Source organism: Macaca mulatta, chromosome 15 (assembly GCF_049350105.2).
Source record: "Macaca mulatta isolate MMU2019108-1 chromosome 15, T2T-MMU8v2.0, whole genome shotgun sequence".
Classification (NCBI taxonomy): Eukaryota; Metazoa; Chordata; class Mammalia; order Primates; family Cercopithecidae; genus Macaca; species Macaca mulatta.
Genome location: NC_133420.1, coordinates 114,265,389 through 114,291,956, shown reverse-complemented (window position 1 = coordinate 114,291,956; position 26,568 = coordinate 114,265,389). Strand labels below are relative to the sequence as shown.

The 26,568-nt window shown below is 41.2% G+C and overlaps 1 protein-coding gene across 2 annotated transcripts in view; it reads left to right on the top strand.

Moving 5' to 3' along the window:
• FRMD3 (FERM domain containing 3) overlaps positions 1-26,568 on the top strand; it is a 295,333-nt gene that overhangs the window by 168,567 nt on the left and 100,198 nt on the right. For both annotated transcript variants that reach the window (XM_001102733.5, XM_002800151.4), the window contains exon 3: positions 6,809-6,851. In XM_001102733.5, coding sequence (XP_001102733.2) covers positions 6,809-6,851 — 43 coding nt within the window. The remainder of the gene's footprint in view (positions 1-6,808; positions 6,852-26,568) is intronic.

Sequence of the window (26,568 nt, the reverse complement as noted above, 5' to 3'; positions counted from 1 at the left end):
GAAACCAAAACATACGTTTAGGAATCTCTCTGCTTTTCACCCCCTTTGTGTAGCTCATCTTCCTTCTCTTGAAACTGCTGTCAACCAAAATAAATTTGTTCTAAGAAAAATCTTGAAATATGGTCAGGTAGATTTCAATAATTCTGCAAATCTGTTAAAACTGGGATCTTTCACAGGGGCTTTGCAGGTTTCCAGGGTTTAAGCTTAAGGCAAAGGGAATAAATCCCCACGGAAAGGATTTTAAACACCATGGAAGACAGCTTTTAGTGGAGAGTTAGGGAGGCTGTTTTAGGTCTGGTTTGAAGAAGCAGACCTTGAGATAAAAATTTATGTTTAAGTGATTTGTTAGGAAGTGTTTCTAGGAAAAGACTTGTAGGGCAGTAGAGGATTAGAGGAGGGAGGGGAAGGAGGTCAAGTAAGTGTGTAATGCTGGGCAAAGTCATGTAGAGGGTATTTTGGGCTCAATCCCATAGGGAAGTTCTGGAATCAGTGTAGGCCATGCCTTAGAGTTGTCCTATCCAAGGGTGAGGGAGCAGAGGTATTTATACTACCACATCTGATAGTCATTAGTTAAGAGCTACCCTGGTTTGTGGAGGGTGAGATGGGGTAGGAAGTTTCAATTCTCTACCCCGTGGTGGACTCCAGTAAACTGAGGGCAGCCTTCCTAAAAAGCGTCAGGCTACTGGGGGGCTTGAGAGTATCTGCTGCAGATGCCTTCCTAGTACCTTCAAATCATACTAAGGGGTGCATCCACTGGTTCATCTTGCTCCCCTAGTTCATTTTGTAGAATCAGTGATGGGGTCTTAGCTTCCTTATAGCCTTTGGAAATTTTATTCTACATGAGAGTTGAGGAAAATAAGATTTCGGTTACAGTAAATTAGCCAGAAATTTAGATATTTGGTTACCAGGTTCTCCTTTCTGCCTGTCTTAGGGAAACTCGGTTTCCAATAAGGAGAAAGACTTAGAAATATCAGAACAGCATATATTCCAAGTAGCATCAAAAGGGAAATAGCAATGCAATAAATGTTCTAAGCTTTATATCTAATTACCAAGCATGCCACATCATGGTGGTTATTTTTTCCCTAAAGTGTAATCCATCTGTACCTCCAATAATAGCAGGAGTTATTGGTGTAGTCCAGACTACACTTCACTGGCAAACTCTTAACTCTAATTGGAAGAATGAGAAAAGAGAGGAGAGAGAGGAAGGGGATGAAGAGAGAAGCAAAGGGCTAACAGCTGGTATTGCAATTGTGTAGATAATTGATCTCCTCATGTTGAACAGAAGGGAGAGTGAGATGGGGAGTCGGGGAGGAAGAGAAGGACAAAGTTAGGCTGGGCGTGGTGGCTCACACAGTTAATCCCAGCACTTTGGGAGGCCGAGGCAGGTGGATCACTTGAGGTTAGGAGTTCGAGACCAGCCTGGCCTACATGGTGAAACCCCATCTCTATTAAAAAATATATATAAACTAGCCAGGCATAGTGGCCTGTGCCTGTAGTCCCAGATACTCTGGAGACTGAGGTGGGAGAATTGCTTGAACCCGGGAGGCAGAGGCTGCAGTGAGCCGAAGGCTGCTGTGAGCTGAGATTGTGCCACTACACTCCAGCCTGGGTGACAGAGCAAGACTCTGTCTCAAAAAAAAAAAAAAGAAGGACACAGTTAGACTCACGGAAACTGCCATGGTACCAAACTGCCATGGTACCAAGTGAGAAGTTTCTTTCATGGAGCCTAAAGATGGAAATAGCCAGTGCTGTTGAGCCTTCCTGATGCACCAAGCTCTGTTCTAAGGCCTTCTTCATGAATTAACCCATTTAAACTTCCCGATGATGCTGTAAGTGAGGAAACCAGGGAACTTGCTGAAAGTCCACAGCTTGTCAGTGTTAGGGCTCGGATTTGAATCTAGGCCTGCTGGCTCCTGGGTCTGACCACAGTGTCAACCCTGGGTGCTCAGCTGGGTTTGATATCTGCCTATCATGTATGAACTCCTTCAGGTTAATTTACATGAAGCCTACTTTCATCCTCTGAGTAGACGTTAGCTATCTCTTTTAAAAAAATAGATTTTTAATTATTTGTGTAATGTACTGTGTTAGGCTGTTCCTGCATTGCTATAAATAAATACCTGAGACTGGGTAATTTATAAGAAAACAGGTTTAGTTGGTTCATGGTTCTGAAGGCTGTACAGGAGCCATGGCGCCAGCATCTTCTTCTGGAGAGGTATCAGGGAGCTTGCAGTCATGGTGGATGGCCAAAGGCAAGCAGACGTCTCACACAGTGGGAGCAGGAGAGAGGGGGAAAGCACCATACACTTTTAAATGTCCAGGTCTTGCAAGAACTCACTATCGCAAGCACGGCACCAAGAGGAAGGTGCTAAACCATTAATGAGAAATCTGCCCCCATGCTCCAATCACTCCCCATCAGGCCCCACCTCCAACATTGGGGATTACGGTTCAACATGAGATTTGGTTGAGGACACGCATCCCAACTGTATCATGCACCAGTACATGTAAAAAAGTTAAACCTAAAACATCACGGAAAATACTGAAGTCATGTTTTTCTTTGGCTAACACTCCTAAACGTGTGTTCCCCACTCCTATTATCCTCCCATTAGTCTCATTTTACTGCCTATCATTTCGGATCTTTACCAATATATTTAGATGCTTACATATGTATTTTTTGAATATATGGTAATGTCTGTACTTTTTATTTAAAAAGAACACATACTAAATATATAGTGAAGTTGTTCAAAGCCTCCCAAACTTCCTCAATTTCTGACTGTCTTAGTATCTTAGTGATTATTTTGTTGCCTCCATAGGCCAGGAGAATACCTAATAGTTTCATCTAATAAGAGTTAGATCCAAACAAGTAGTTATGTCCTAAAATCTTAGTAGTTATGTAAAACATTATACATGTAAATAGCAGAAAAAATAGTATTTTCATTTCATTCTTAAACAACCACAAGTGCTTAATAACGAGTGCCTGTTGGGCACCCCTAGGATCATATTGGACAGACCACCATGCTCATTGCTTGTTGCACACCTATTTCTGTGTGGTACTTGCTTATCATCATAGCAACTGCTAGAAACCAAGCTTTGCAAAAAATATATATATTTGATACCTTATATACATATGACATCAAAAGGAATATAGCACAGCCAGGTGTGTTGGCTCATGTCTGTGATCCTAGCACTTTGGGAGACCACGGTGGGAGGATTGCTTGAGCCCAGGCGTTTCAGACCAGCCTGGGCAACAGAGAAAGCCCTGCCAGAAAAAAAAAAAAAAAAAAAGGAATATAGCACAATCTAATGTTGGAACTGTGTACTCCTTTGAGTTCATAATTCACATGGCGCTGAATGATGTCTACTATGGCTGTGTTTCTCTGGGGGTGATTTAGTGCACAATTTGGGAACTGATTGCAGGTATAATGATAGATTTTTCAGTTCACTTTTTGTATCCCACATTATGCCTTAGAGATCTGCCCATGCTACACATAAAGATCTCCCTCATAGAAAACACTGCTGCAGAATCATCCAGAATATGAACAGACCACAGTCTGTTTACCCATTTTCCTGATGATGGCCATTAATGTTATTTCTAATATTTTGTAATTTTATATAATATTGCAGTGAAGATTCTTGTTGGGTACCTCTTTGTTTGCATGGGTGAGTTGGAGAATAAAGGAATTGCTGGGCTATGGGCCTGTCAGGTGTTTTTTGTTTTTGTTTTTGTTTTTTTTGAAACTCAGTCTTGCTCTTGTGGCCCAGGCTGGAGTGCAGTGGCGCCATCTTGGCTCACTGCAACCTTCACCTCCTGGGTTCAAGGGATTCTCCTGTCTCAGCCTCCCCAGTAGCTGGGATTACAGGCACCTGCCACCACGCCAGGCTAATTTTTATATTTTTAGTAGCGATGGGGTTTCACCACGTTGGCCAGGCTGGTCTCACACTCCTGATCTCAGATGATCCACCCACCTTGGCCTCCCAAAATGTTGGGATTGCAGGTGAGAGCAAGCCACTGCGCCTGGTCTTTTTTAACTTTTAAGTTAGGGGTACATGTGCAGGTTTGTTATATAGGTAAACTTGTGTCTTAGGGGTTTGTTGTATAGATTATTTCATCACACAGGTATTAAGCCAAGTTTCCATTAGTTATTTTGCCTGATCCTCTCCCTCGTCCCACCCTTTGCCCTCTGATAGGCCCCAGTGTGTGTTGTTCCCCTCTGTGTGTCCATGTATTCTCATAATTTATCTCCCATTTATAAGTGGGAACATGTGGTATTGGTATTTGGTTTTCTGTTTCTGTGTTAGTGATTTAATGAATACTAACAAGTTGAACTTGGCCCTCTTTGAAGAAATGATTTCCTGTAATTCCTTGAAACGTTATTGCTGGCTTATTTTTCCTAGGACTCTATACCTCATGACTCTCCCTTTGGAGAGGAATAGCTGTCCTGAAAAAGTGTGTAGAGATCACCTTGTAGAAATGGGTAACTGAGATACACTAGGTCTGAAAGGCAAATGTAGGGTGTGAATAGGCTAAGAGGAAAAGGGTGATAGAAACTGATCTGAAACTGCAAAGTGTATTTCTTAGGACAACAAGGAGGCCAGTTTATTTAGAGTAAATAATTTATTTAGGACACAGATGGCAAATACTTTGCAGGCATGCCTTACATGTTCCCTGTCCCCTCCATGGCAGACATTGCCAATCTATAGCAGCATGGCAGACATAGCCAGTCCATTATGGCACTCATTCTCTCAGAGCCTGCACCTGGTTTTGGAATCCTCCTCACAGCCCTGGTGTGGGCACACAAAATGAAACTGACTTGGCACCCTGGAGTCAGAGACAAGTTGGAGAAGCACGTTGAAGTTAGGCAGGAAAGGGCCGAGGAGTTTGAAGAATGCCAAACAAGGAGAATTTGGAAAACATATTTATATTTCAGACTTTATTAGCAAAATAACTGGTGATTCTGTTCTGCAAAACAATTGCAGTAAGTATTGATCTCTTGCCGCTATTTGTTTTCTTACCTTAGTTCTAAATGATCCTATTCATTCATTTCTAGAAAAGTAATTTAACCACCAGGGGCCTCTTTTTTTATTCTTCTCCATGAAGCACATATATTGAAAGATGGGGTCTAATAATGAAACTGTACCTATTAAATAATAAGAACTGCATCAGCCAACAACAATCATTTTATTTAGTATTTTCACATTTCATGCACTGTGTATATTACATTTGTTAACTTTTAAATCCTCACAACAGCCCTATGAGGTGGGTGTGATTACTGTTCCCGTTTTATAGTTGAGGAAACCGAGACACAGAGAGATTAAGCATCTTGAAGGTTTATAGCTAGTAAGTGGTATAATCAATGAGTCTTCCACTGTTCAGTTATAAAAACTATATAACTTCTAATTAGAAGGCGATAATGAGAGTCCCCAAATGAGTTGATATAATTTTAGCCAGAAGCAAAAAGACTTGTTTTTTCAGTTTGTCTGTGCAACGTGGTCAGGGGTAAATATATCTTGTTGAGTTTTTGTTTGTTTGTTTGTTTGTTTTGTTAGACTTTCCATAATGTTGAAACACTTATAAGACTCCCATTATTGTTTTTGAAGACTGCAGAGATCTGATACCCTCAGTGGTTTCTAATCACTGTTTATCAGCAGAGTGACCTTAGGCAAGCTGTTTAACATCCTGAGCCCCAGTCTTCTTATTTATAAGTGGAGTGGTAGGGAGGACTACATAAGATAGCACATGGAAACGTTTGAATGGCACTTGGCATTTAGTAAGCACTCAACAAATACTAGCTATTATTATGGTTATGCATTTACATCAAAGAATATGGATAGCACAAGACCTGAGGCTTACTGGATAACACAAAGGAGATAGAGTGAGGTGCAAGAGCTCAATGGACGGTAAGTTTGCTCTTCTGATTTCCTCTCCGGCATCAAGCAGGCGGGATGCTTCCAGAAGGAGAGCTCCCTGACCTCAGGATGGATACCCCAGGACACCCCCTGTATCATCTCTAAACTACAGGTGTATAAAGTGACTCTAAGTGACATTCCATGAGCAGCTTCAGGGACCTCATGGTTAGTGATCTCAAAAGCTGCCCAGCTCTCAGCATGTCGAAGTGATCTTTGTATGTGCTGCAGAGAGGGCCAGCCACCGGGACCAGCGTGGTGCCTACTTCAAATGCCTGACAGTAACATGGTTCTGAGCTCCCCATGTCTTTTGGCTTCTTTATTTTGTGATAGAGCTGATTTTTCTTCTTGATGACCTCAGGCCTCTGGAAATGAGATATTGAAGATCATTTACTCCTCCCTACTGTAAAGGAAGAATTGCCTCTGCATGTGATAGGGCTAATGCCAGCTTGACCCAATATTCCTCTTAAGGGAATTTGTCCCGGAAGCAGGACTGGATGCTGATGCTGCCTTGGACTGTGATTCTTTCAGGTCGTGGATGTCAAATGCTAAAAGTCTTTAGCCATCTGCGACTTTCACAGAACCATGGAGCTCAAAGAGTCACCTAGGAGTCAATTAGGGGTACTAGAACATCCCATTTCAGTGCATATTCTCTCTCTTGTCCTTCTCTCCTAGCAACTGTCTGACTCACATATGACTTGGAAAATGTTAACTCTGTAATTTATATCTTTGTCTGTGCTATGATTATTGCCAAGTTGTTTATGTCAGTCTTCAGAGTGTGGAATGCTGAAGAGTGTCTATGGAAACTGAGGCTGTACTTTGGAATTCCTTTTAGTTATTAGGTATGCATTGTATGGTCCAGCAATTTGACCCCTGATCTCTGCTTTTTTTTTTTTTTCCTCTCTAGCACTGGCTTGAACCTAACAAGTCCATCTTCAAGCAAATGAAATGTAAGTGTCAATCTGTGACTTTACTTTTGCTACAGTGTGTCCAAAGATAGATATTCTTCCCTGACAAACTTCCTCCTGCCAGGGGAAAAACAGAGTTGAAGAGGTGTTGCGGGGAGTGGGGGCTTCCCTCTCCCCAGGAGAGCTCTGTATCTTCTCCCCTCTTTTTCTATGACCCTCGCCTGCACCAGCATCCTATGGTCTCCGGGCCTTTCCCCCCTACACCCCCCCCCCACCATCTTGCCCTCATATTTGATATTTGAACAGGGGCTTTGGAATTGGATGGTTAAATACCTCTTAAATACAATTACCAGGTACCTGGTTCCTTTTGATTACGAGGGTTGCTAGTCAGTCGTTAAGTGTGGGAGGGGGTGCAGTATTATGGAAGATGGGAGAAGCAGATGTGTCTGGAAACTAAAATTTTACCAATGACTTTGATGAAGACTGTATCATTCTTTTCCATTCCTTGAACTCCCTAAAATGAAAAACATTTTTTTTCTCTGGGCAATTGTTTTAAATCTCCGATGTTCTGAACTTTTTTTTTTTAACCAGTGAGCTCTTGGGGAAGTTGGCTTGGGTAACGACATCTCTCTGGCACCCCCTGGTCGTCCACCTGGGACCCTATGAGGAGGGTATTCACTGGTAATCCTGGGTGACATGATGTTTTGTTCTGGCCACTCATGCCAGACTGTAGCCAACCTGCTTTTATTTATGGTTTGGAGGAGAATTTCTGAAATTCACCTCAGAAACTTACTGCCTGCCCCCAAATCCACTTATCCCTCCACATCCACTTTCCCAGGGCTCTGAAATGCAGGTGATAAATCAGTTTCTCATCAGAGGTTAGGTGAATGCATATTATGTCACTTGTCATCATTCAAGGGATTCTTTCCTTTTTTGAATATGAAGAAATTATTCCGGGCAGGGTTTTCAGGTGAAAGAAGGAAGAAACTGAACATGGACTACAAACTAGCAGCCAGCGTCTCTCTTCTTTAACTGTCTTCTTTTTCCCTGCCTCCCTGTCCCTTTCTCCCTGTCTTCCTCCCTTCCCATTCCTCCTTCTCTCGGTCCTTTTCTTTTCCTTCCCCTCCCTCTTCCATCCTTCAAGGGCAAACTCTGTCTGGCTAGTGAGGAAGGATGGTTCAGATTACACAAGTGCAGCAGTGGGTGTGGAAAGTCCAGGGAGGCCAGGCTGCTCTGGCGAGGCTGGAACAGAGTTGGGGTGGGACTGGAGCAGAATTGGGGCAAGACCGGAACAGAGTTAGGATGTACATCCAAATGGAAGTAGTAGGACAGGCCGGGCACAGTAGCTCACGCCTGTAATCCCAGCACTTTAGGAGGCTGAGGTGGGTGGATCACGAGGTCAAGAGATTGAGACCATCCTGGCCAACATGGTGAAATCCCATCTTTACTAAAAATACAAAAATTAGCTGGGTGTGGTGGCATGCGCCTGTAGTCCCAGATACTTGGGAGGCTGAGGCAGGAGAATCGCTTGAACCCAGGATGCGGCGGTTGCAGTGGGCAGAGATCATGCCACTGCATCATTCCAGCCTGGGTGACAGAGCGAGACTCCATCTCAAAATAAAAAAAAAAAAAGGAGACTGCATATAGTATGATATGCAGGATAATGAGAATGAGCTAAAATGCCTGAGAAAAAAATTGCTGATTCCTGGCTTTTGTTCCTTAACTACAGAACGTTGACATTTTTGTTTATATATTTGAAAATATTTAGACTATTTTCCAGTATACTAAATGGTTCTTTGACTTTGGTTCTTATTAAATAAATGCCATGCAATATTTTCCTTTTGTCCTTAAGCCATACCCAGTTTTGAAATAGAAATTTATCTTTGAAGGCATTTCAATACTTAATAGAAGCAAAAATTAAACTTTGTGAGAAGTTTAAAACTTGTGAGAAATTTAGTGCTTAAGAGCATTGTCTCTATAATACAGCAAATCTGAACAACCAACTAAAATGTATAATTTTTTTTTAAAGACAGGGTCACATTCTGTCACCCAGGCTTTAGTGCAGTGGTGCAATCTTGGCTCACTGCAATCTCACCTCCCAGGTTCAAGCGATTCTTGTGCCTCAGCCTCCCAAATAACTGGGACTATGGGTGGGCACTACTGTGCCTGGCTAATTTTTGTGTTTTTAGTAGAGACCGGATTTCACCATGTTCGCCAGGCTGGTCTCGAACTTCTGATCTTAGGTGATCTGCCCCCCTCTGCCTCCCAAAGTATTGGGATTACAGACGTGAGCCACTGCACCCACCCTAAAACACATAATGTTTCATTAGAATGGCGCGAAGATTGGCATTTGACTACTGGCCAGTTTTAATCGAATGACAAATGAAATCTGAATCTGGAAAATAGAATTGTGTAAAATTCAGTGTCTGAACCAGACAGGGTAACTCACTGGTTCTAGGACTGCAAGGGTCTTACCCACCACCCAATCCCTGTTGTATTGCTAAAGACATTACCGAACAAAAAATTATGTAATTTTCTCAAGATCACAAACCTAGTTTGATTGTTGTTGTTGATGATGTCTTTCAAAATGAAGAATTTCTGTGTTCTTGTACATATGCCCTAGAAATATTAACTTTACTGTAAATTAGAAAATTTTTAAACTAGGGCTTTTATATTGTTAATCCAGAGAGACCAAGTCCAACCCTGGGGACTTGTCCATGAATTTATCCAAAGAGTCTGGTCACAGAACCCCAGTGGCTTCATCCTTTTATGCTCGTATCACCTTTCAGTAGGCAATGGCTGCAGAATTCCTTGGAGGAACTCTTTCTCACTCACAGAGGATGATAGACCTTCAGGTCTTTCTCTCTGACCCTATTAAGATCCTTCTGACTATGGATGTTCCCAGGAATGATGTTTCCCAGGGTTGGCTGAAGGTCAGCTATCCTGATGAACAAACCTTTTACAAAGGCGTTATTATTTTTTACCAGGTAAAAAAAATCATGTTTGTGTTTTTTCAAACAGTTTAGAAAGATTTAAAATGAAGACAAAAACTATTTCCTTGCTCCTCCCCCTATATCAAGCTCACCCCAAAGAAATAACAATTGAGAACAATCTTTCGTATATCCTTCCAAGAATTTCTATGAATGTATACAATTCCCCAACATATATGTCCTTTGATAAACAGCAATGAGATCAATCTCTGTATATTGTTCTTCATCTTGTTATTTTTTCTTGATTAATTTTAGAAATTTAAAAATATCAGTAATTGATGATTGGTCTCATTTAAAAAATGGTTTTCTGAGTTAATTGTATGCATATATATTATTTAGAGATGGAGTCTCACTCTGTAGCCCAGGCTGGAGTGCAGTTGCGTGATCTTGGCTCACTGCAACCTCTGCCTCCCTGGTTAACGCTGTTCTCCTGCCTCAGTCTCTCTGAGTAGCTGGGATTACAGGCACGTGCTACCACACCCAGCTAATTTTTGTACTTTTAGTAGAGACAGGGTTTCTCCAGATTGGCCAGGCTGGTCTTGAACTCCTGATCTCAGGTGGTCCACCCACTTTGGCCTCCCAAAGAACTGAGATTACAAGTGTGAGCCACTGCACCTGGCCTATAATACATTTATTAATGGAGATCAAGGTGGTTTTGGTGGTTTCTGGTATTTTGCTGTCGTAAATTATACTGCAATAAACATGCTGTATACAGTATTGCATCTTGTGAAAGTACATCTGTGCTAAAAATTCCTAGAAATGGGCCAGGTGTGATGGCTCATGCCTGTAATCCCAGCACTTTGGGAGGCCGAGACGGGTGGATCACGACGTCAGGAGATCGAGACCATCCTGGCCAACATGGTGAAACCCCGTCTCTACTAATAATACAAAACTTAGCTGGGCATGGTGGCACTGTAATCCCAGCTATTTGGGAGGTGGAGGCAGGAGAATCGCTTGAACCAGGGAGTCGGAGGTTGCAGTGAGCTGAAATTGTGCCACTGCACTCCAGCCTGGGCAACAAGCTCGAACTCTGTCTCAAAAAAAAAAAATCCTAGAAATAGAATAAGTAGATCTAAAGATATATACATTTCAAATTTCCTTGGTGATAAATATCTAGTTAAGGAGCTTGTAGCCATTTAAATCTAATGACACAAAATTTACAAAAAATCGAATGACACAAATGACACAATCTGTCTCCCACAAATATTACCTGAGAATGCTTGTTTCCCCAAAACTTGTTGAAAATAGGGATAAATTTATTTTTCAAGTTTATGAAGGAAGAGAAATGTCTGTTTAATTGAAAAGCTAATTAATTACACAGTTACTTAATTTGGTATACATTTTTACATTAAGATGTTTCTTAAATCAAAGTCTTATTTCTCCTCTGAACTTAGAAGAGATGCTAATATTTTAATTTTTAAATTAACGTAGCCTGCAGCCCCAGCTACTCGGGAGGCTAAGGCAGGAGAATAGCGGGAACTTGGGAGGCGGAGCTTGCAGTGAGCTGAGATTGTGCCACTGCACTCCAGCCTGGGTGACATAGCGAGACTCTGTCTCAAAAACAATAATAATAATAAATAAAGTAAAAAATTAATTAACATATGGTAAAATTGACTTTATTTCTTTATTTTTGTGTGCAGTTCTGTGAGCCTTTACTCATATAGATTTTTGCGACCACCAACATAGACAGGATGCCTAACAGTGTCCTTGTTTTCATCACACCAAAAACCTGCCTGTGCTGTGCCTTTGTGGTGACATCACTGCCTTCCAACCACTCGCAACCACTGGTCTGTTTCATGCCAGTATAGTTTTCTTTTTTGAATATATAATATAAATGGAATCATACAGGATGTAATTTTTGAGATCAGCTTTTACTCAGGATAATAGCTCTGAGATTCATCCAAGTTGCTGTGTTTATCAATATATAATAGAAGAACGCAACAAAAGTAGAAGCTAGTCTTTGAAAATATCAAGAAAACTGATGAATTTTTAGCAAAATGGAGGAGATAAAAAAAAGAGGGAGAAGACACAAATTACCAATATCGGCAACAAAAGAAGGGGCATTACTACAGATCCCACAGAACAACTCTAGGCACAGAAATTTGATCGCTTAGATGAAATAGAGCTCTTCCTCAAAAGCCATGATTTAGCAAAACTCACCCAAAATAAAATATATAACTTGAGCAGTCTTATAACTATAAAAGAAATTAGACTTAAGATTTTTCAGAAAAGAAATCTCCAGCACATTTGCTGTTCCTACTGTTGCAACCAGCACTTCCTTTTCTATTCCTCAAGCCAAAATTAGGAGCATCTTCTGGAGTATTCTTTTTAGGAGCTGATGCCCACTTTCATGTGTCTCCTGGCTTCTGTCCAGAGGATACTGGAGGGAGAATCGTGCTGAATTTACCACTAGTTAGCAAGGCCCTTTGCCTTCTCATCTTCCTTTCCAATCCGCTTGCTCCTATTTACTTTTCAGAGCCCTTGAATACTTGCTGCATGTATTCTGCTGGGTTTTATAGCTGCATTCAGTGAAAGAGATGGAGTGGGGTGCAATTAACCCATTCTACCTGGAATTAGAACCTTAAAATCAAACTTTTAATTATTGCTTTTCTATTAGGTAAAAATGCAGGTGGGCTTCATGATTGGGCAGTGCTGAGGGAACACCCTTCTCATTTTTCTATGCCATTGCCATGTTCATAGGTACAAATGTGGACTGAGATGTTGATCCATTTTTTATTTCTTTAAGAGTATTCAGATAACAGTTTGCCTTCAAACAAAGTGTTAACTGAATTGCATATTTTTGAATGTTTGGTTTTGCAGAGTCCTTGCTTTTCATGAAGGGATGTTGCTATGCAACATGACAGTGACTTCTCACTAAGAATTTTTTTTTTTTTTTTTTTTTTGAGACAGAGTTTCACTCTGTCACACAGGCTGGAGTGCAGTGGCATGATCTTGGCTCACTGCAACCTCCGCCTCCTGAGTTCAAGCGATTCTTGTGTCTCAGCCTCCTGAGTAGCTGGGATTACAGGCATATGCCACTACACCCTGCTATAATAGAGTTTTTAGCCTTGACTGCGTAACTGTGGAATGTGGCCCAATGTGTATACATGAAGTGGCACATATCAAGAGGACAGATAATGTATGTTCTACAGGATTTTTGTAGCTGTTCAAATTATATTAGCATGAAAAAAATTTTACAGTTACACACTATGACTCATGTGCAGAAATGCAATATTGTTTTCCTATGACTGAATTCAACTTGCTTGTGATTTTCTTCTTTCTTTGAGGGCAAAGCATTTAATCTTGTCACTTCAGTTTAACTCAGGATTTGCTAGTTTACTTTTTGTTTTCATTTTTTGAGACAGAGATTCGCTCTTGTCGCCCAGGGTGGAGTACAATGGCACAATCTCAGCTCACTGCAACCTCCTCCTCCTGGGTTCAAGCAATTCTCCTGCCTCAGCCTCCCGAGTAGCTGGGATTACAGGCGCCCGCCACGATGCCTGGATAATTTTTTTGTATTTTTAGTAGAGATGGGGTTTCATCATGTTGGCCAGGCTAGTCTTGAACTCCTGAACTCAAGTGATCCACCTGCCTCAGCCTCCCAAAGTGCTGGGATTACAGGCGAGAGCCACAGAGCCTGGCCTAGGATCTGCTAGTGTAGAATTTGATCACTTTCAGAAAATTGCTCAGTCAATACATAATTTAAATGTAATTGCTTGAAAACCCATACTCCATACTGGCTTTTTTTCCTTCCACATGAAGAGCTTTTCCCTTTCTCTGCACCCCAGAATGGCATCATGAGGCCAGAGAAACTTATGTACTGTCTCGGTAGTGAGGGTGACCTGTCTCTCATGTACATTCCCTGAGTTTTCCTCGGTGTGTCTCAGGTTGTTGGCATCTTTCCCCACTGCATCCTCTCTGGATGGAACCGGTCCCACCTGACTTTTGAGTGGGGTTGGTGTGTGCTGCTGGGGTCAGTGGTTCCTGCCATGGCCTCAGGGTGCAAGTCTCTAGACGCTGTCCTCTTGTGGCCTGCACTCCAAGTCTCTTTCTCATTGGCACTCTGCACATCTGTATTCACCTCTTGGACAGGCAGGAACTACTCAGCCTCAGAGAAACTTGTGTACGCTATCTTAGGCTTCCTCTCTGCCTAAACACACCATGCCACCATTTCTTCAGTACAAAAATTTCAGTAAAATTTTCAGAGTTCCGCACAGAAGAGTTTCCCACAACCACCCTGGGGTCCCTTTCATCTTGCCCCTTACACCTCACTCCGTTCAGCCAAGCCGGTAGTGTTGAGGGATGCTGGATCCTTCTCAGAGACCCAAATGGTGTCCTAAACTTGGTTTTGTCCTCTGTAACTCTCTCCAGGCTCTCCACTTGCCTTCCCTAGCCATGCCCTACCCACAACAAATGCCTTTTCTCTTTGGATATGAGATTAATATCCTAAAACAATAGCTGTCTTATACACAAGCGCTAACTGTTTTTCAAATGTAATGGGGGAAAAGTGCTATTATTTACAATAACAGTAACAAGTAAAAATAAACGTCTTATAAATAAATGTTAACAGATTCGTGCCAGATTGGTATGACTAAAACTGTGAAATCCTATTGTAGCATTGTTGTAGAGTAGATAAAAAGCTCCAAAAATGAAGACATCTCATATTTCAGTTAATATTCTTAATAAAGTCAATTCTTCATAAATTAATATGTACATTCAATGGTTCTCAAATTAAAAATTCAGTGAGATTCTTTACGGCATTTAACAATGTTCTTAAGACTCATTTGCAAAGGCAACATGCTCAATGCTATCCAATAAATACATAAAAAGACCACTGGTGGGTCCTTATTCTGTTGGATAGTAAACCAAGGCATGTGAGCTATAGCAATTTAAGGAGACATAGTAAGAGACACATATAGTAATTAAGATATAGAGCCAGAAATGGGAAAATAATCAGTGGAACAGAAAAAAAGCAGTTCCCAGTCCCCACACCAATCCATTATTTATGGAATATGGGTTATGGTAAAGATTGTATTTCATACAAGGGGCAGATAAATTTTTATTCAAGGCATTCTTTTAAGGCATGATTTTTGAATTGTCTTTCCACCTGTTTGGGGTTGGGAAAAAGGACATTGCTCACACAATTCACAGGATTAATTCTAGATGTACTCAAAAGCCAAATATGTTTAACAATCTATAAAAGTTTTAGGTAAAAATTTAAGAATATGTTTTATAATCATGGTGTAGCCCAGGGCTTCCTGAGGAAAATACGAAACCCAGAAACAATGAAGCAAAATCCTGACAAATTTGTGCAAAAGCTAAACTTTTGAACTAGAATACTTTGTTTATTTGCAGAGTAGATTTTTTTTTTTTTTTTTCTGGAGATGGAGTCTCGCTCTGTCGCCCAGGCTGGAGTGCAGTGGTATGATCTCGGCTCACTGCAACCTCCGCCTCCCGGGTTCAAGCAATTCTCCTGCCTCAGCTTCCTGAGTAGCTGGGACTACAGGTGCATGTCACTACGCCCAGCTATTTTTTGTATTTTTAGTAGAGATGGATTTTCACCATATTGGCCAGGATGGTCTCAATCTCTTGACCTCATGACGCCCACGCCTCAGTCTCCCAAAGTGCTGGGATTACAGGCATAAGCCACCATGCCCAACCAGAGTAGATTCTTAGTAAATGTTTGTTGAATGAATGACTGTAAAGCAAATTAAAGCACAGGGAATATAATAGGAAGAACATTTGCCCAACATATAACGAGTAGAAATATGCAGAATGTATTATGTATGATGCTACAAACCAACAGATGAACCACTCAATATAAAAATATGCAAAAGACTCAGACAAGGAATAAAAATAAATGACCAAGAAGCTCACAAACAGATGCTCAATATCATTAGCTATGAAGGAAATGCAAATTAGAATAAGATATTTTTATTTCCTATACTGAGAAAATTGTAATTATTGATAATATCCAGTTGATGAGGATGAGGGTAACACTTCTGGTGAAAGTGTATAAACTGATAAAGCCACTTTGGAGGGTAATCTGGTTGTATCTTTCAAGATTAAAAATGCCTATGTCTCTTGGTCCAGCAAATCAATTACTACAAATCTATCTGTAGCAAAATTTTTTCACTCACAGGTGTATATTAAGCAAGGATGTTTATTACAGCATTGCTTATAACATGGAGAAAGCAATAAAAATGCCAGTAATTTTTGCAAGGATAAATTATGTGTGTATACATAGTCATTTAAAAAAACAGGCAGACATGTATTATTGACATGGAAAGGCTTATTAGATATATTGTTGAGTTTAAAAATCAGATTAAAATACCACATGAAGAATGATACTTTTATATAAAAGTAGAATTATTTTGTGCGACTATATAGTGCATGGAAGAAGGACTGGAAAGATGTATACTTAACTGTGGTTACCTCTGGGGAACAGAGTGGAATATTGGGACATGAGCTTTTGCATTTTATTATGTATAGTTATGTTGCACTCATATCTTTTACCATGAGAATATATTCTGATATGATTTGGTAATGAAAATAAAATAAACAAAAGGAGAGAAATCTTTATGCAAAACAAGGAAGGAAGGGAGGAAGGAGGGAAGGAAGTAAAGAAGGAAGGAAGGAGGGAGGAAGGAGGGAAGAAAGGGAGGAAGTAAAGAAGGAAGGAGGGAGGGAAGGAAGGAAGGAGGGAAGGAAGGAAGGAAAAAGGAAGAAAGGAAGGAAGGAAGAAGGAAGTAGGGTGCATATGCATTAAGCATGTTCTATAGAAACAGAGACTGAAATGAAAGAAAGCTCACTTACTCTTCTAAACAAGCTCTCCACTTAATCCTGGCTGGTGCCTGTCTGAGACCTGATTAGCGCAGCAAGGTAGTTAAGATCCTATTCTTGCCCTATTTACCAGAGACTGTGCTGCTGCCAAGCACCCTGAAGGGGCAGGGGTGCTTGGAAATGGCTTCTGCATGCAAATCAGGGTAGGGAGGACCCCCAGCCTCTGCATAACACATGCATACAACTCAGCCATTACAGCAGTACTGAGTCAAGTTGCTGCTGGCTGATGACAATGGTGCTCAGAAGTTGTGATGGCACTCCCTGGAAACCTGGGCTGGCATGGAATTCCTGACTGTGATGGTGATAGTCTTGGTACTTCATGTTTATGTCTCATTCCTTAGCGTTCCAACATCCCCCTTGGGGCTAATCCAACAAAGAGCTCTCTTGCTAATGAATTATTTTTTGTCAGTAGGAAATTGAGATAGAGAGAGAGAGAGAGAGAGAGAGAGAGAGATCCAAGAGCGTTGATTTTGCTCTGGTGTAAAGCCACAGGTCTCAATACTCATGAGGCCAGCTTGGATGCTTGACTCTCAACTCTATTTGTCCTTCCAGTTTTCCCCTTGCTGAGTATGTTAGTTTCTTTGGGCATCCATAAGAAAGTATCACATACTGGGTGGCTTGAAACAATAGAAATCTATTTGCTTACAGTTCTGGAGGCCCGAAGTCTGAAACTAAGGTGTCAGCAGGGCCGCGCTCCCTCCGAAGGCTCTGGGGAAGAATGCTTCTTGCGTCTTCTGGCTTCTGCTGGTTTCCTGCAGTCCTTGGCCTTCCTTGGCTTGTAGCTGCCTCACTCCACACTCTGCCTCCATCTTCACATGGGGTCTCCTTATGTTTCTCTGTGCCCTGTGTCAAAGTCTCACTCTCCTTTCTCTTATAAAGATATCAGTCAATGGATTTAGTGACCACCCTAACCTAGTATGACTTCATTGTAATTAATTAATCAATTACATTTACAAAGACTCTATTTCCAAATAGGGTTCCATTCCGAGGTTCTAGGTGGATGTGGGTTTTTTAGACCTCCTGTACTCCTCAGCATTTTTCTTTAGCCTCTTTCTTTAGCTTACTACCTCCAGCCCCCTTTGTGCACGTTGTTCTTTTTTGCTGACCTTGGTCACATGCTTTTGACAGGAAAGCTTTGCACAATTCATTTCTTCCAATCCCTATTGTGGCTGAAACCCTGCCTGCAGAAGGAGGGGCAGCCTATCCCATCATCCTCATTTGTGTACCCATACTTGTCTAATCATAATCTCCAGCACTGGGTTTGGAAAATTTCTTCACCTGCTCCATGGCTTTGTATAAAAGATGATGCATGTTATGGATTCACAATAAATGCTTTCTGACTAGGATTAAGATGCTCTTTTTAGAGCAGAAGTGGACGTTCAAATGCCATTTTCTTTACAAAAAAAAAGCAAAACATACAACTGAACACAGCTCATTACATAAATAAAAAAGTACAAAGTCCCCAAGTACTATGGTTTAGTTTTGGATGCCTTTGTTCTTCCCAGTTTTCTTCTCCCCAGAGTTTCTTTCCAGGAAGAGCAGCTGTGATTTTTGTTTCAGCCATGGAGAGTCTCCAGCTTTGGACACCTCTTTACCTTATTCGAGAGACAGCTCATTAGGTTGGGCCAGGTATCTGTTATTCTCCCAAGTTCAATCGTTTCATCAGAATTTTTATATTTGATCCTTCTCCTGGAAAGTTAATGCAATTTGAGCCTAAAAATAGTTTCCATGCTGTACTCATTCTTTGTTTCCCAATATGGAAGGAGAGGATAGTAACAATAGTAATGACAAAAGCCTTAATTTTATAGCATGCAGTTCTAAATGGTGTACACATTTGACAAGCCATAGATTTCTAATTCTTAACTTTATGCTTATGCGATAATTGGTGGCAACACTGACATCATTTTGACTGGATGTAGTAGTGTGTGCAGGGGTTTCAGGGAGTACCTAGCACTCCTCATGGGAAGGAGGGTAGTGTGACAGGGGTAGTAGGGGAAGCAGAAGGAATAGGGAGCCTCTCCTGGGGGAAGTCCTCATATCTCTGGGGCAGTACTTCCAGGGGCTTCCTTCTTCTTTCAGGAATGCCCGCATTCTTTCTTAAAGGCCCACACAACTCAAAACTACACGTGTTGGCAGCATGAGCATCTGAATGATAACCATGATAGGCATGGGGTTCCATGCTCTGTATATGAGTACTAGAGGTGGTTCAGGTGTGGGTGAAGTGGGTAGGAAGGCTTTGTTCATGTCTCCCTTTGGTGAGAGAGCCTTTATAGTGCCTGATTTTGGGATGTAACTTAACAGTATAAAATCTCAATACCAAATTATATAAGTAGTTGAATTTTGCTGTTACAGTTGTTATTTCTACATATTGATTTACACCTACCAACATGACTCCAAGGGTCTGGCTAGTTGTACAACATCAGCAGCAAAGAGATTCCTGGGTCTCTTGCCTTCAGTTTCATGTGTTCTTGCTAACCTTTTGGCTAAAATGTTTAGGTCACTGTACCCTTGGCTCAGGCAGCAAAGCTGTCCTTTAGATGCCAAGGCTGCCAAATATCTCTTCATATACACACCTGTCTCATGCCCACTTCTTCCTCACTCCTGCCTGGGAGATGACAGTGCCCCCTCACTCTTTCAACCAAGGTAAAAGGCAAGGTAACATTGAAGGACGTGACTTTAACCATGTTGATTTCTTCCCCGCATTTTAGAGTAACAATAACTCCCATGCACTCAGTCCACAGGTCTCAGCAGGCTGCAGAGTGCTCTGCAGTCATGAGCTCACGTTATCCTCATCGCGGTCTCTACAACAGGTTGCAGGCCACACCTTGTCACCACCTATGTTCATATGGCCTTTGGTCTAGGAATAGGTTTTACATTTTTAAATGGTTGAAAAAAATCAAAAGATATATAAGATTTTTGTGGCGTACAAAAATCATACAAATATTCAAACTTCAGTGTTTTATTGGAGCACAGCTATACACATTTGTTTATGTATTGGTGGTGGCTGCTTCTCTACTACAACAACTGGGTGGAGTCGTTGAGACGGAAAACTTGAGGCTTCCAAAGTTGAAAATATTTATTCTCTAGCCTTTTACAGAGAAAGTTTGATGCCCTGCTCTCTGTGGTTGGTTCCATTATTATTCCCATTTTACAGCTGAGGAAATGGAGGCAGGGAGTTTTAAGTTTGGACACAGCAATTTGTTCAAATGACAAACTTGAGGTTAGAAGTGTTGGACCCCAAAGTCTCTTTTCAAGCTTTTCCTGAGCAGGCATAGGCAGACAGAGAATTCAGAGACCAAGGATTTGTGAGGCAACCACTCAGCATTCCAATCTCCCCTAAGAGAGTCCTCTGAGTGACTCTAGTCAGTGCCTACGTGTGTGTGTGGGCATGCCTGTGTGTGATAAAAGCACAGGAGGGAACTGTAACAAGAGGAAGATGAATTAAACATGATTCTAAAAACCTGTCTCTGCTTTGGAAGCTGGGGAAACACAGTGATTATCATTTCAGTAAGAGTGGGGGAAGGATCATCACTGTTGCTGATGAAGCTGATAGTAACAGTTGTTGTTTAATGATTATAATCATTTCCATGTAGAAGAGAGCAGTCGTGAATGTAGCCTGCAATCTCTGCGGCTGGCTTATTTACACATATTTCTAGAGTCACAGTTGGAGAATGAGTGAGCAATGTTCTGCCCTTTAGGTGCTCAAGCGTCATTTTGCATATGTGCAGAGGTAGTGTATGCTTTCGAACCATTTCATTATTGAATGCAGCACATTTGAAACCATTAGCATCACTGTACGTGGCATGTGCACAACAGGAATATAGGCAACAGTGACCAAGCTGAGAATAAAATCAAGAACTCAATCCCTTTCACAATAGCTGCAAAATAAATAAATAAATAAATAAAAACTTAAGAATATACCTAACCAAGGAGGTGAAAGACCTCTACAAGGGAAACTACAAAACACTACTGAAAGAAATCATAGACAGCACAAACGGAAACACATCCCATGCTCATGGATGGATAGAGTCAATATTGTGAAAATGACCATACCGCTAAAGGCAATCTACAAATTCAATGTAATTCCCATCAAAATACCACCATCATTCTTCACAGAACTAGAGAAAACAATTCTAAAAACCATATGGAACCGAAAACGAGCCCACATAGACAAAGCAAGACTATGCAAAAAGAAAAAATCTGGAGGGATCACATTACCCAACTTCAAACTAAATACTATAAGATCATAGTCACCAAACAGCATGGTACTGGTATAAAAATAGGCACATAGACCAATGGAACAGAACAGAAAACCAAGAAGTAAAGCCAAATACTTACAGCCAACTGATCAACAAAGCAAACAAAAACGTGAAATGGGGAAAGGACACCCTATTCAACAAATGGAGCTGGGATAATTGGCAAGCCACATATAGAAGAATGAAACTGGATCCTCATCTCTCATCTTATACCAAATCAACTCAAGATGGATCAAAGACTTAAATCTAAGACCTGAAACCATTAAGATTCTAGAAGATGACATTGGATAAACCCTTCTAGACATTGGGTTAGGCAAAGACTTCATGACCAAAAACCCAAAAGCAAATGCAACAAAAACAAACATCAATATATGGGACTTAATTAAGCTGAAAAACTTCTGCACAGAAAATAAATAATCAGTAGAGTTAACAGACAACCTGCAGAGTGGGAGAAAATCTTCACAATCTATACATTTGACAGAGGACTAATATCTAGAATCTTCAAAGAACTCAAACAAATCAGCAAGAAAAAAACAAACAGTCGGCTACAGAGCGAGACTCCATCTCAAAAACAAACAAACAAACAAACAGTCCCATCAAAGAGTGGGCTAAGGACATGAATAGACAATTCTCAAAAGAAGATATACAAATGGCCAACACACATATGAGAAAATGCTCAACATCGTTAATGATCAGAGAAATGCAAATCAAAACCACAATGTGGTACGTTACTACTGCAAGAATGGCCATAATTAAAAATAAAAAAATAATCAATGTTGGTGTGGGTGTGGTGGAAAGGGAACACTTTTACACTGTTGGTGGGGTTGTAAACTAGTACAGCCACTATGGAAAACAGTGTAGAGATTCCTTAAAGAACTAAAAGTAGATCTACCATTTGATCCAACAATTTCACTACTGGGTATCCAGTACCCAGAGAAAAAGAAGTCATTATATGAAAGAGGTAATTGCACACGCATGTTTATAGCAGCAAAATTTGCAATTGCAAAAATATGGAACCAGCCCAAATGCCCATCAGTCAATGAGTGGATAAAGAAAATGTTTTATACACACACACACACACACACACACACACACACATACATACACACACACATACATACACACACACACATATATATACATACACACACACACACCATGGAATACTACTCAGCCATAAAATGGAATGAATTAATGGCATTTGCAGGAATTGAAGACTCTAATTGAGTAATTCAGGAATAGAAAACCAAACATCGCATGTTATCACTCATATGTGGGAGTTAAGCTATGAGCTAAGCTATAAGGCATAAAAATGATGTGATGGACTTTGGGGACTCAGGACAAATGGTGGGGGGTGGTGAGGGATAACAGACTACACATTGGGTACAGTATATACTGCTTGGGTAATGGGTGCACCAAAATCTCAGAAATCATCACTAAAGAACTTATTCATGTAACCAAACACCACCTGTTTCCCAAAAACCTATCGAAATAAAAAAAAAATGTTGAAAATAAACTGGGGAGATTTTTCCTAGCTGTAAATCAGAATGTATATGAGAAATATTGTGAGTTTGTATGTATATTTCTGAAATTATGCTTCTGATTTCCCCATGATTCTTTATGATGACTGGAGGAAAATGTTTGGTTTTAAAAAAAAAAGCTGCTAAGTGATGTTTCTCTCTCAAAAAATCCTATCTGATCTTTAAAAGATTTGACTGAGGTTTTTGGTCAGAAATAGAAAGAAAGTCCCCCTTTCCCTTTCCCCGAGGATCCTGCTCAATTGTTTCCTATCCTCAACTCCATTTCTGGGCAATGGCTCAATGTGGAGATGAGAAATTCTGTCTGTGTTTTATAAACAGCTGTACCTCTCTCCATGTTCTCAGTGTTATGAAATCAGCAAAATGATGCTACCCTGGGATCTGCTGACACAAAAGGGGCCACTGAGCTGCCCCGAGGAAACACTTGGCTCCCCAGCCCTTGTCTGGCAGGTATCAGTTGGCTGTGGGAGAGGAGCCCTGCTGTTCTCAGTGCAATTACAAGCTCTTGGCATTTAAAAGTGGATTTCACTATTTTTTCCCCTTCTCTGCTACTCTGGTGGTATGCTCTGTTTTTAGCACTTACATGGCTGAGTTAATGCTTTTCAGCTGTTGAGTTGAGTTCAATTCAGTCTTCCCCATCCCCTCCCTCCTATTTCCACCTCCCACTTTCCTTCTCTTCTTCTTGTAGGAGTGTTTATCTCAACAAAACACAATCTCACATTTAGATAATGCCCTGTGTGCACGTGCCAGGAGCCGTTTGGATCCACCCAAACACATCTGGAAGGTAGACATGATGCCTGGCACTGTGACTTCTGCACAGCAGGAAAGAGAAATTAGGTGGCTTTCTCAAGATCACTGTTGGACATCCTCTTCAAAACTCAGGGGCTCATTCTCCGGGGGATTTGGAGTTTTCACTGCCCTGTGTACCCCTGTCAAGGGTGCTGAAGCCTGAGTACCACATTAGACAGGGCCAGGACGTCTTCTCCCGCAGGGTGGCCATGCTGCCCAGTCTAGTAAAGATGCACAGTGGCTGTTCATGATGATACTGTTGGGAGAGGGCTCCAATGCAGGCTGTGGGTTTGCGCAGATAGCTCCTTCATCAGACATTTTCTCTACTGATTCTGCACCAAATATTTGGCACAGATAAGGATCTTTCTTTACGTCATTCCCCTTTCCCTGTAGTTTAAGAATAAGAACACATGGAAGCTGGATTGCGTAGACACTTAGCAGCTTGGAGAAGGGATTAGTCATCACTGTACAAGGGGATTCAAGACCTTGGACATGTCCCAGGGAGTGAATGGGGGCTTCCATGTTGCGTCTGAGAAGGCTCCTTTTCCAGCAGTCATACAGCTGGTGTGGGTGCACCACAGTGCTCAAATGCTGGACTTCTGACCCCAAACCATTGCCACCACACTTGGGGTTAAAGATGACCCCCAACCTCCTTGTTCAATGACTTACAATTTTAAATGATTTGATTTTGAGTGTTTTATGTTTTTGCAAGGTAGTAAAAAGAATTGCACGTACTTCATGGGTTTGATTGGAGTGGGTATGGGAAGAGGGAGCAGAGGTGGCCGTCTTCTCTCATCTGTTACACCTTCTTGGCTTTATTCTTTTCCATAGCACATATGACCTTCTAAAGTCCTGGTATTTCACATATTTATTTTTATTTTTATAACTGTTTACCCCTATTGAATATGTCCTCCATGAAGACAGAATTTCTTTTTAACTTTTATTTTAGATTCAGGGGTTACATGTTTATTAGCTGGATATTTTTCATGATGCCCAGTGTCTATTGTTTCCATCTTTATGTCCATGAGTACCCAGTGTTTAGCTCCCACTTCTAAGTGAGAACATGTGGCATTTGTTTTTCCATTCCTGTGTTGATTTGCCTAGGATAATGGCTTCCAGCTACATTCATGTTGCTGCAAAGGATGTGATTTTGTTCTTTTTTATGGCTGCATAGTATTCTATGGTGTATACGTACCACATTTTCTTTATTCAATCCACCATTGATGGGCACTTAGGTTGATTCCATAAGACAGAATTTTTGGCCAGGCATGGTGGCTCATGCCTGTAATCCCAGCACTTTGGGAGGCCAAGGCAGGTGTATCACCTGAGGTCAGGAGTTGGAGACCAGCCTGGCCAACACAGTGAAACCCTGTGTCTACTAAAATTACAAAAAAATAGCTGGGCATTGTGGTGGGTGCCTGTGTTCTCAGCTATTCGGGAGGCTGAGGCAGGAGAATTGCTTGAACCCAGGAGTCAGAGGTTGTAGTGAGCTGAGATCGAGCCATTGCACTCTCAGACTGGGCAACAAGAGCCAAATTCTGTCTCAAGAAAAAAAAAAGAAAGAATTTTTGTCTGTTGACAGCTGCTAACATTTGTGCAATGAATGTTTGTACAACATTTAAACTGTGTCTGTTACCTATAACAATAGATAATTGTTGATTGAATTAATCAATTCTCCCTCTAGAAGTAGCTATTGTAACCAACTCCAGAGTTCCTGAATTTTATTCCAGATGTTGAGTGAGAAGAACAGAAGCTGAGAAAAGAGGCTTTCAAAATGTAAATCGTAGGAATTGCTGTAGTGATCCAGATGACAAACTTTTCTAGATCTGTATTTTGATTCTGTCAGAGGGACCAAGGGATGAATGTGATGGCAGGGCCTCAGTGTTCCTCCAGACATCTGCCTCAGAGCCTGGGGTTTATCATTCACCAATTCATTTATCCACACACTCAGAGAATCAGCCTTTTATCAATAATCAGCTCTGGGGATAAAAAGGTGAACAAGACATATTATTCTATACCCTCATGCATCTTGTCATTCATAACTAGATCAGCATTTTGGGGGAAACTATTTATCTTTTTAGCCTGTTCCAGCACTGTGAAGGAACATTCTTTAGCAGTACTACTTTATAAAATAATAATATAATTTTTGCATCTATTGGTAGAATCTTAAGTAAGTTTCTTAAGGAAAAAGTGCTGCCCCGCCGCCACCAACCCCAACACATTGGCCTCATCAGGCCTGGGTGCAGAGATTGACCTAATCAGTTCAGGTCCCTGGGGTTACTCCTGGATCACTGTGACAGAACTGAGAGGTCCTTCCAACTTATAGGGAAACTCTTCTTTTATTGGTGACATGGGGTCAGTGATGTTGGCTAGATATGAGAGAAAAACACAATAGGGCATATATAATGGTAGAAAAAAATAGAAAATGTTAAACTTGAAAAGTGCCTCCTCTTGTTTTTTCCTGCCACCAGCTCTCATCTCTTCTGTGACAAGGGGTTCAATAATGAGCATATCTCGAGCACCTTGTATTGATTTCTCCTGTGATCATATCCCAGTAAATGGAGGGAGATGTCAGGAATGTAGTGGCTTGTTTGTGTGACTTAGCAACAGCAAATATGAAAAGAATTCAGACTGTGGGCCTATTGTAAACTCAGGGTGAATCAACACTAAGAGGAGAGCATTAAAAAGAGACAACAATTATGTCCAGAATGAGGCTGGCAAGCCTAGGGTCCCCAGCTTGAGGAAGCATAGAGCAGACAAGAATCTACTGAGGGTGGAGGGGCCTGCTGGGGAAGACCACTCAGAACTGCTTCAGATGAAGAGGACCAGGATGTTTATTTTAGAGAAGACTCAGAAGGACCACAAGTGCCATCTTCAGATGATGGAAGGATTCTTTGTGTATGTGGGAGAAGCACTAGACCTTCCTGGAGCCTCAGAGCTTGGAGTGAGGAGAACTGGTTGGGAAGGCACTCAGACATAGTCAAGGAGAGCACCGGGGAGCAGTTCTGGGCTTCACTACCTGATCCTTTGGAACAAGTGTGAGTCACTATTTGTATCTGAGGATCTCCGATGCTTATTGAAGCCAACTTAGGATACTAAGAAGTTAATGCTACCCAGGTAGAAGAGAAAGGACAGCTCTCGTTTGGGGCCATTTTCTGTGATCTTCCTTTTTATAAATTGCTGCTAGTCAGGTGACTTTATTTTTCTGCTCTCTTTAAAACGTTTTCCCATACCTATTGATCCAACAATTCAACTTTTGAGAGTCTATATTATAGAAATAAAAATACAAGCACATAGTGGTCTATGCACAAGGATGGATATGGTTTGATGTAGAATAGTTTAA